The sequence below is a fragment of the Aythya fuligula genome, chromosome 21 (assembly GCF_009819795.1).
Source record: "Aythya fuligula isolate bAytFul2 chromosome 21, bAytFul2.pri, whole genome shotgun sequence".
NCBI lineage: Eukaryota > Metazoa > Chordata > Aves > Anseriformes > Anatidae > Aythya > Aythya fuligula.
In genome coordinates, this window is record NC_045579.1 from 1137654 (window position 1) to 1148337 (window position 10684).

General features: G+C 49.7%; 1 protein-coding gene across 1 annotated transcript; it reads right to left on the reverse strand.

Moving 5' to 3' along the window:
* Positions 1 to 591: 591 nt before the first annotated feature.
* SDHB (succinate dehydrogenase complex iron sulfur subunit B) lies at positions 592 to 10644 on the reverse strand. The gene is made up of 8 exons (XM_032201540.1): positions 10554 to 10644; positions 9482 to 9609; positions 8097 to 8182; positions 5885 to 6021; positions 5454 to 5570; positions 3110 to 3211; positions 2780 to 2902; positions 592 to 816 (listed from the first exon to the last, which is right to left on the reverse strand). The coding sequence occupies exons 1-8, from the start codon at positions 10626 to 10628 to the stop codon at positions 739 to 741; spliced, it is 846 nt and encodes a 281-aa protein (XP_032057431.1). The 5' UTR covers positions 10629 to 10644; the 3' UTR covers positions 592 to 738.
* Between the last annotated feature and the right edge of the window lie 40 nt (positions 10645 to 10684).

The following is a 10684-nucleotide window of genomic DNA, read 5'->3' on the forward strand; positions in this document are numbered from 1 at the left end:
ATCTTAGCTATTTTAGGACTTAGAAAAAAATAAGCTTCTCAGCAGGGCCATGTCAAGACAGCTCATTTCCACCGACTTCACTGGGATTCCCCCCTGCAACAGCAGTGCTGTAAGGAACCTCAGGAAGGACACAAAGACCTTCCCAGTGGCAGTTGCCACTGCCACCAGTATTTTGCCACATATTTGCACACTCTGAGCACCAGGGCCTTGCTTTGCTTCATATCAAGGAGCCCCAGTACACTTCAGAACAGTGAGATTCTTCCAACACCTCCCCTCTTTCCCAGTCACTGCCATTGTTTTCTCCTTGCTCATCACCACAACACTCACTGCTTACGGGCCTCCCTGAACACTGTGTTCCCTCTGAAGTTCAACACTTCATATTGGATGAAGCCCATTACAGAAATGTCTCCATTCATCTCTGCTGTGGGGCCACTTTCTAAATTCCATCCCACAGCAGAACCTGAGGTGACCCCAGCCTCTGATACACTCAGAACTGCAAACCAGAAAGGTCTGGGACTCTCAACTACAGGCTTACCCACTTGTCCAAGAGGCAGAGGCACTGGTTCAGCATTGTTAGTAAAGCAGCAACTCTTATTTTTTCTTTACAGTATTTATTGTACATGCAAGCCTATGGAAAAAACATCAAAAATTCCCACTGGAGACTTCTCTTGCTCAACCAGGTATAAATTACTTTCAGGTAAAGCATGTCCGTGTTACACTTCCAGTTAGGAAACGGCATTACGCAGCGGCTGCCTTCTCTTTGTAAGTTGCCATCATCTTCTTGATCTCAGCAATTGCTTTACCAGGGTTCAAACCCTAAAAAGAGAAAGTTCTGGTGAGTTTAGAAATCAGCAAGTTAGAGTATCCTCCCTCACCTTGCTTCAACCCAAGTCACCATAAACTCTCAGCTACACTGCTACTCATAAAAACAGCTGACAGAGGAGTGCTCAGCAACCATTTTTTAAAGCTGGAGCCCAGCCCAGCATTGCACTTCAAGTGCTGGCAGCGTACAGGATACTGAGGGCAGGCTGGGCACTGCAGCACGCAGAGCCCCCTGGGATAAGGCGTGCTGATGCAGGTTTGCTGCAATCCAGCCTCGATGCACAAGGGAAGAGCATCCAGCCCGGGGTCAGACTGGCACTGCTCCAGCTGGGAGTGGGCACAGCTTGGAGCACACCTCCTCCACCTGGAGGCTGAGCCAGAAGCGCTTGAAGAAAAATGCTCTTTTGACTACAGAGGACTGGTTTTAGTCAGCACTGCAAGGATCAGAGAGAAGAGTAAGTGGCTGAGTGATAGGAACTCTGAAGTTCAAGCAGGACTGAATTCAGGACTTCTAAGGGTATTTATTATGAGATGACTTCTGGTGGCAGGAAACTGCTTGACAGTGATAGCACAAGAAGTGCGTTTGTTTTTTTTTCCTAACCTGAAACAAAAAAAAACAAACACTGTATTTGAGGACACTAGGGGAAGTGGGCAAGAATACCAAGTCACAAGATGAAAATGTTCCTTGTGCAAAAGGCAACCATGTCTTCCAAAAAAAAGTTTTTCTGTGAAACATGTCACAGAGGCCCCTAATCCTGCGGCAGTGCTAGCAAACCAAGCATGCCTAATCTCAAAATGAGAGTGGGGGATCACAACTACCCTGCCATATCGTTGCAGGGACAGCAGCAGCACTACGAGACAAAGCATGAACAGGAAATTACCCTGGTGCATAGCTCACCACGCAGTCGTATGGAGCTGATCAAGACAACAGCCAGGATTACAGCTTGTGAGGGGAAACGTGTTATTAACCATAGACGTATCTCTTAATTGACAGACCAAGCCCCACTGTGCTATTTCCCTACACTAGGTACAGCCAGATCTTCAGATTGAACCTTCACCTTTATCTGAACTACGTCTGACACCAGATCACAATAAGCCACCCTAGACAAAAGGGGGATTATCGGTAGTCAGTGAATCACGTTAAATACACAGAAGCAGCAGGCAGTGCTCCTGACAAACACTCATCAGTCCAGATCTCAAGCACCTTATTTTTCCACATCCGTGATCCACTCAAGCATTTGTCTTCATATTACTTCACAGCTTGAGAAGAATTTTGCTTTACCACTAGGTGCAAGCAACATCTGACTAGAATATAACATGGCTAGCAGGAAAATGAAACTTGATTGTCTGCCTAACCACAGGCCCAAAGTCATTGCAAGATGAGGAAGAAGCACACTCTGATTTGGGAAAGGCTGCTCAGTTCTCAACTGAAATACTAGACAGAACAGACTTTCTGGGAAAAGCCCTTACAGCAGGATGTCAGCATAAAACACATCCCCCAAAGGCGCTGAAAACTTGCCATAATCTTCTGTGTTACGCAAGTTGCACAATACATCAGGGAAGTGCTGCTGCTGTTGGAGTGTAAGCTAGCACCGTGTTGGGGTTAAGCATATTCCTCACAAGGCTAACAGCACTGATCAGACTCCACAGAGGACAATCTTCCCTATACCATTCCTGGCAGCGTCCCTTGCATAATCACGTTACGGTCACAATCTTACAATCTTGGAAACAGAGATGTTCCTGTGAAGTCCAACAAAAACTTTGCCACATCCTCTTGTACAGTCACTGTCACAAGCACAACGGCTGAGAACTCACTGTTTCAAAAGGTGAAAGAAACACACAAGCCAAGGAGAGCTCAAGGAAAACAAAAAGGGGGCATTTTCCTACCAGTTTGAAACAGGGTGCTTGGAAATAAGCCAGCAATCCCCGAATGGACATATGCTAGAAGAACACATACCTTTGGGCAAGTTCTTGTGCAATTCATGATAGTGTGACAACGGTAGAGAGAAAACGGGTCTTGAAGTTGTGCCAGGCGTTCCTCTGTGTAGTCATCCCTGGAGTCAATCATCCAGCGATAGGCCTGAAAGTCAGTGTCGTTTGACACACCAAATGATTCTTCAAGGTGAAGTAATCAGTGTGATATTTTAAAAGCCACACCTAACCCAGGAATTTTGGTCCAAGATGTGGACTACGTCATGCTGTCCCACTTGTGCTTGCAGATATTTGTAGGGCTTTTAGCTGAGGAGTCCCTCAGCAGTCCCACAGGACGCGTGGGCTCTGTCCTTACCTGCATCAGTACCGCAGGACCCAAGTACTTGTCCCCGTTCCACCAGTAACTGGGACAGCTGGTGCTGCAGCAGGCACACAGGATGCACTCGTAGAGTCCGTCCTGCACACAGATGAAAGACCACAGTCAAACCACTCCAGAAAAAACATGATGAAGCCTTTTTTTGTTTTTAAAGAGGGGATTTACACAAGCACATGCTTCCTTCACCACTTTCCTCTCTAGCGGCCCAATGCTATCCTGTGACTCTGAAAGCCTTACGCTGAAGAACTGCTGCTGGCAGAAAGCAAAACCTACACACGGGTCCTTTGAAACAAAAGGCACACAATCCTCCCCCTTGGCCCCTACAATATGTATTTTTTTGTGATAATCAGAGAAAAAAGTAAAAACTGAGGAAAGAAGTGGAAATCGACCGATTTGCCTTGCTTCCAGCCTGTCCCAATGAGTGGCAAAGAACAGAACACACGCACAACCAATTAGCAATTCCAGGCCACGTTACACAAGCAAAATCCACCCAGGAGCCCAGGGGAGAAGTGACGAGCTCATCACTTAGCATGTATGTTGAGGGGATCCCCAATCACTTACAGAAGGGGAATGGAGTGAGCCTTTGGCCATTGTGTGCTTTCTACAGGGCTGAAGGCCTTTTTATTTTGGGTACTGACGAAATGAAAGGTAGATGTACATGGAAGTACCACGGGGCAGAAAAGTCTCCCAAATCTTATCTCAACCAATTCCCCAACCTAGAAGAGTCCAATCTGGCTTAAACTATGTATCTGAAAGTTGTTTTTTAGGACAAGAGTCTCACTTAGTTTAAAAAGACACACAAAGCTCCTGGGAACTTGTAGCAAATCTACTGCATTGTAAGGACTGCTCCAGTATACTTAGGGACTTGCCCAAACTAGTTAAGTCACAGTTACCTTTTGCTCTAAATTTGTCTCATTTTTAATTGTAACATCGCAAACTGTTGATGATTTGAAGAACAACGTGAGAGTTTTTTGGTTGCCTTTGTGTCCAACAGCTTCTTGAGCACACAAGCTATTCCCAAAGCAAGAGGAAGTTAAATGATGAGAAACATCAACTTTACTAGTGGTCAGAAAGATTCACAGACAGCTCTTGCAGCTACTCGTAGGTTTGCTTATTTCTCCTTCAATGAGAAGGTGACTTCAAAGATGCTGCTTTATAAAAAGCGTGGGAGAATCCCTTTAGTCCTTACATATGCCATCAGATAACATTAGGAAGCAGTGCAGAAAAACTAAGTGCTGCCCTTGGATAGAAGCTATTTGAAACTAAAATCCTGTGGTTGTTAAGACTTCACAGCAGTAGTTGCATGGTGCTACTGATGTTCTGGGCACATGACAAGTCTATTCATCAGATGCTAACTTCACAGCAAACACACAGAATGGGAAATTTTAAAACATCACTGCAGAGAATTAGGCTGCAGCTCATGTGTTTCCATTAAATCCCCTTCAATCAGCCTTCCTCTCTGTTGCTTATATTCACCCCTTTTACTGCTTGCCAAAATCTACACTGCCTGCCCACTCTGAGCCTCCTCAGTGGCAACGCTGCAGCAATGATCACAGCAGAGCACTGACAGGCCAAGCTTCAAATTGCCGAGCGAAGGATCCATCAAGACAGGCTGGAGACAGAAGAGAAATCGCTGATTTAACAATACTTCCTGCAGCAGCCAAGGTAATCCAGACAATAACTTACCTGCACTATAAGCTCTTTTTAAAATACTATCCCCTCCCACCTCTTCAGATGGTTCCTTAGAGCCCCCTCAGCTTTGTGCAGAAGCTTTGAACCAAGAACACCGAGTTCCCAGAAAACCCCTGAAAATAACGCAGCGCTCAGGACAGACATCCAAAGACTCTCACCAATATCATGCATGTCTCTACATCTGAGCAGGTTTAGCTTTTGCCATTAGTTTCAGGGCTGTAAAACCCAGCAAGTAATGACAAGACAGCACTGCTTAGCATGCTGCAGCTAGGTAACGCAGACAGTGCTGAGCTTGACAGCCTACATCCTGGCATCAGCTGCAGCGTCTGATCTCCACTGGAATATTACAAGTCTCTACCCATCACAATGTTTTTACAAACACACAAGTTTCGCAGCACAGACAGTGGAAATGAGGTCAGAGTCCTCAGCACAACTGTGTTCTGCATTTCATTAGCAAATGTTACCCCTAGCAATGCAGACATGCCATGACACTGCATTTCAGGGACCACATTCCACCCACATCAGGCTTTGTACCAGACAGCTTTGTCATTAAAGGAACTAGAAACTACTGTACTACATTTAACCCTGCTCTTATCTGGAAGGGATTTCAATGGTAGACAAGAAGGGTAACCAGTTTCTGACGGTCTTCTATGGACTGCAGGTACTGCTCCTTGCCCTGTTTCGACTCATCCTTCTTCTTCAGGTAAGGCTCAATGGATTTATATTGTGCATAGAAGTTACTCAAGTCCTAGAAGCCAAAAGGCAAAAAGATCACATTTATTAAGTGGGACTGATGTCTGAGAGACCAAACTTCTGCTATCATTCAAACAGAAGGTGTTTTGTACCTCAACCTGCCGCATTCCTCCTAACGAGGCAAGATTTAGTCACCACTGGTAAGCAGACCCACCCAAGCCAGAGAGCATCAGCAGGAGTTAAGACGTGAGTTGTGGGATGTGATCTTGCTGCCATCTCCCAACATTATCCCTCCTAATCCAACCCAAACCCCACGCCGCCTGGGATGGTGTCACTCTTGGTCACAAGCTGAAGAGGGCAGATACTCACCGGAACAAGATCCTTCACCACATACATGTGGGGGAGAGGGTAGATTTTAGTGATCTTGCCCAGATCAGGGTCAATCCTTTTGGTGCAGGCCAGGGTGTTTCCGCCAGCGATGTTCATAGCACAAGAGCCACAGATGCCTGAGTGGGAGAACAGAACAAAGCATTAGATGTTTATTTACTCTTTTACCCCGATTGAGAAAGATCCTCTTGGCCCCAAACCTGCCCCTGGCTTGTCTTCCATTCTGTTGTCGTTAAGGAACTCTCTACGTGACAAGGAAAACGCCAGAAGTTGCCACTGAGCCAAACACGTTGCTATTCAAACACAGAACAAATGCTGGAGTCGCTTTCATTAATGCCTAAACACATCCTCAGTGTTGAGCTTCCTTCCACAGCAAAACAAGTGGTTCAGACAGTTCACCACTTCACATCACGCATTAGCTGTACGTGCTACTTGGGGTGGGGAAAACATTCAGCTTTGCTCCCAAGTTCCAAACGGGGGCCTGACGCGGGGCAGCTAACGCTGGGACTGTAACACAGGAGGCAGATGTGTCCCCCACCAGCCCCACAGTTATGGTCAAAAGCATCCCTAAAGGTCAGGAGCACAAAAATAAGTTCCCAAGGCAGAAGATTCTTTCTGTAGCAGGCTGTAGTCGTGCCATACACTGCTTTCATTAACTCCTAAAGGTGAGAGGACACTCACACAACAAACAGCATATAAATAGCTCAACAAATGGATTAAGTGACACTGCTCGTGATCGCCCGGTAATACAAGGAACAGATGTAGCCCAGGAAAGGGCAAGGTTCACAAGAAAAAACATTGCAGAACTGCCACAGATCCTGCTCAGGTCAGGAGCTAGCTCTGGCATCCAAATCAGACCGATGCCTAAGACATTGCAATCGAAAGACAACAAGTGCTGAAGGGCGTAACTAATTTCAGAGGATTTGACACGCATCAATTGACGTGAGTCAGGGAAACGCCACCGCTCCTCGCGCTGAGCGAGCCAGTCCTCCGTGGCACCTGGGGCACTGGCAACCTTGCCCTCACTGCCAGGCAAAGACTGGCAATCGAACAAGGCTGTTCCCACCACGACAGAAACGGTTACGAGCATTTCTCAGTCACCCTGAGATGGAACCAAGACAACTGGAGACTGCAGACATGGGCCCATGAGCAAGCAACACAAACACGTGATCAGATTTTTTTTTTCCCCTGTATGGCAGAAAAAGAGAAGACCAAACCAGCCCAGCTTGAAAAATCTGTCTTCAGATTCTCAAAGAAAACTATTCAGTGCAATTATGTCCAGCTGCTCAGGAACTGTGTCTGCTATCTAAGCATCAGACACTGAGAACAACCACACTGGATAAAATTCCTCTGCCTGCTATGCAGATTCTACAGGAAACGGCTGCACTGAGGGATGCTTTTCACTTAGATCTGTGTCAAGATATCTGTAGGCATCAGAGAATTAGACCTAAGTTTCCAGTACTTGCAAACCCACCCCATTAAATCAAAAGTCGTTCCATAAAGGCATCCTCCCTTCCTGCGTTTCCACAATCATCTTAAGCTCAGCATACCGACCTTACCCATGAATTAGGATTTTTTCTCCCCAGGGTAGAACGTCACCTGGACTGGTGAGTTTGAGTGCAGTTAAACAAATACGCTGATTTGTACCTGCCTGAGAACCAGCCGGGAACTCTTGCTGTGGAAAACCACCAGATGGCCTTTTCCTCAATCGTTCAGCTTAGTCAAAGGGCCAAAAAAGATTCCTGAAGCTATTCCTAGAAGTCATTCACACTCTTCCAGTTCCACCCCTACTTATTTCCTCAGCAGCACCACACGAAGCAGCCCCTTACATTTCACTCCCGTTTGCCACGTCTTTCCCCCCCCAGTTCTGCTGCTGTAACCTCTCTTGCTAAACTTCCCTACGCAGTCTGTCACTGGAGGGCAGCAAGATGAACAAGATTAGGACAGAAACAGGAATGACTGGGGCTGTCTGAGCACACTGCTTGCAGCTCGGCGTTGTGTGATTACACCCTGCGAACACGAGCTCTACCTTCCCTGCTTGATTCACTGAAGGATTTCATGGGCAACATCTGGAAGAGAAGAGTGGTACGCTGCGGTCTGCCCCGAAGTTTTCCACCAGTCACACACACACCGTCAGCATTAGCTTTTATTTGGACAAAACAGTCAGTTTAGCAGTCTTAAACATCTTCCTTACCTTCCCTGCATGACCTGCGGAAGGTCAGAGTGGAGTCCAACTCGTTTTTAATCTTGATCAGAGCATCGAGGACCATGGGCCCACATCTATAGCAGAAAACAAACTCAGTGAAGCTGTATAATTTCCCCCAGCCTCACTGCTTTATCTCTAGCACCAACTCAGAGCCACCTAAAAGGACTTTCATCTCGGATACAATTAAATACACACTTTGTTTTGCCAATCCCAGGCAACAAGATAGAGATCGCTTGATCAGCAGCACAACCCACCCGCCTCGGCACAGCGGCTCACCCCAGGGTCAGAGTGGGACAGGAGCCATTTATTTCGCTGATGCCCAGAAGATTTGGCTCAGCTGGAGAGGGTTCAGACAGCACAACTGGAAACAACGTGCAGCTCTACCCCTTCTCGCCTCTTAAGTCAGGTTTTGACAAGTCTGCCTGTCCTCATTACTCACAAGAGGCAATGCTGCACGCAAAAGCAAACAAAACTTCAGTAATGTTATAGACGGCAGGCAACACCCAGAAATTATTAACTGGTGCAAGTCAAAGCAGCAAAGTTCGATTTCACTGTCACGTGGTGCTTCAGCAGCGCTGCGTGGCTCTCAATCTGAACGCTTCAGGAAGGGCCTGAGGTGAATTCCTCCGGCAGGAGCACGGCAGCAGCTGAAGGAAGTCAAGGCATGTGTGCCCCTGCCAAGGTTTCTACACCACAGGGCAGCCCGTACCCTCCTGCGGGATCACGGAGAAACGCGAGCTTCCTTGGTGTAGCTACCCCAGTGTGCAAGCTGGAAGCTCAATACGAGCAGCTGACTAGAAGCAATTAAGTGAGACAATAAAACTTCCACCTTATCTCCAAGGTCTGGGACTATGAGCCGTGCTTAAAACTGCTTCCTTTTGGAACATGCCCCCAGATTTGCCCTATAAATATAGCTCATTAAAGCCACGAATTCACTGAGGTCTTCCACATCAATCAGGGACCCAGGTGAAACCTCACAGAGTCACAAAACGAAGTGACCATTGTATTGCTGACAGCTGCTGAGACGCTGGCATTCAGGGGACACTTGTATTTGTCACAGCTGTCACCACGGGGTGAGGGAGGGGCAGCAATCCCACCTGCTCACAGCAAGATTTATCAAGAAATAACACCGGGCCTCTCCCACGTTGATGTGCTGCGTAACACGGCTGAGGCGCTGCCTCCCTGACTGCTCTAACATGGTTTTAACGATCCCTGAGGCCTAATGAGACTTCTGACACCTTCAGCTGTCAACTCCGAACCCTCTCCAGCACCCTGCGTTATCGCCTGTCAGATAACGCGCGTGCACACGCGGCCCCGGCGCACCTCCCTGCCGGGGAAGCTGAGCAGCCCTCTCCCTAATCAGGTGCACTCACTTATTCAAATCCACCTCGTATGTCTGCATGCGGGGCTTGTCCCCAGGCTTATCGGGATCCCATCTGTAGATGGAAAACTTCTTGATGCGTGGCGCGGCTGCAGCAGCTGTCTGTGCTCCCCGACAGATCTGCATGTGAACAGCAGCAGAAGGGCCCTTAGGTCCCTCTGGGCGGCTTTTAGCCGGCAACAAAACGTCTCCAGGCTGTGCGCTTCGGGGCCAGAGCTGCAGGATCCATCGCTGGCTTTGCATTCGGGCACGCGTGCAGAAAACCCTTCCAAGCATCTGCCAGGGCGGCGCACCTTGGCACTCCTCTGTCCTGGGGCTCTCTCCTCTTACAAGAACCAGGGGGCACAGTCCCAAAACTCAAGGACAACACTGAAAGCTGTGCCAGCCCCACAGCTGCCCTGACAGCCGTGGCCCTCCCCTGCCCTGGACTGAGGGCCCTCTTCTCCCAGTGCTCCCCTGGGAGCCCCTCTCCCCTGCAGGCCCCCTGCCCCAGCTCACCCCACAGGCTGTGTCTTTAGTGCTCCTATCCCCGTGCCCAGCCCTTTACTATCCCCTCCTGGACCCCCTGTGTCCCTCAGCCCCCGCCTCCCCCTTAGAACCCTCCCCAGCCCCTCTCCCAGCCCTCTTCACCCCCAGCCCCTCCCCAGCACCCAGATCCCCTCCCCCTGCTCCTACCTGCCCCGAGCCCCATTCCCATCCTTTGCTGCACCTGCACCCCCCTCCAGCCCCCCAGCTTCCCCCCAAACCCCTCTTCCCCCCGTCCTGCTGCCCCCCAGACCCTTTCAGCCCCCCTCCAACCCCCCCGCGCCCCCACCTCCCCCCCATACCCCTCTGCCCTCCTCCTATCCCCCCCAGACCCCTCCTCGCCCCTTTCTTTCCCCCCCAGACCCTCCCTGCCCCCTCCACACGCCCCCCAGACCCCTCCGCCCCCCGCCTGCCCTCCAGCTCCCCCCGGCCCCCATCAACGCCCTCCCGCTCCCTCCCCACCTCCCTCGGCCCCCCCCCCCGCTTCCAGGCCCCGCCGCCCGTCTCCCCGCAGCCCCGGGGCGGCTCCGGGCCCTCACCGGCCTGGGCCCGGCCCGCAGGAGCCGCGCGGGGACGCCGCGCCTCAAGGAGACTCCCACCACGGCCGCCGCCATCTTGGCGCTGCGCACTTCCGCCCCCCAGCCCGGAAGCGGAAGGAGCCGCCCCGGCC

What these genes read in the sequence shown, in the direction of transcription:
- SDHB (XM_032201540.1), bottom strand. Translation starts at nt 10,628, where the DNA reads ATGGCGGCGGCCGTGGTGGGAGTCTCCTTGAGGCGCGGCGTCCCCGCG. An exon ending in TACGAGGTGGATTTGAATAA is followed by an intron (nt 8,183 to 9,481) that starts GTGAGTGCACCT and finishes TTTCTGCTATAG; the next exon opens with ATGTGGGCCCATGGTCCTCG. An exon ending in TAGAAGACCGTCAGAAACTG is followed by an intron (nt 3,212 to 5,453) that starts GTTACCCTTCTT and finishes ATCTGTGTGCAG; the next exon opens with GACGGACTCTACGAGTGCAT.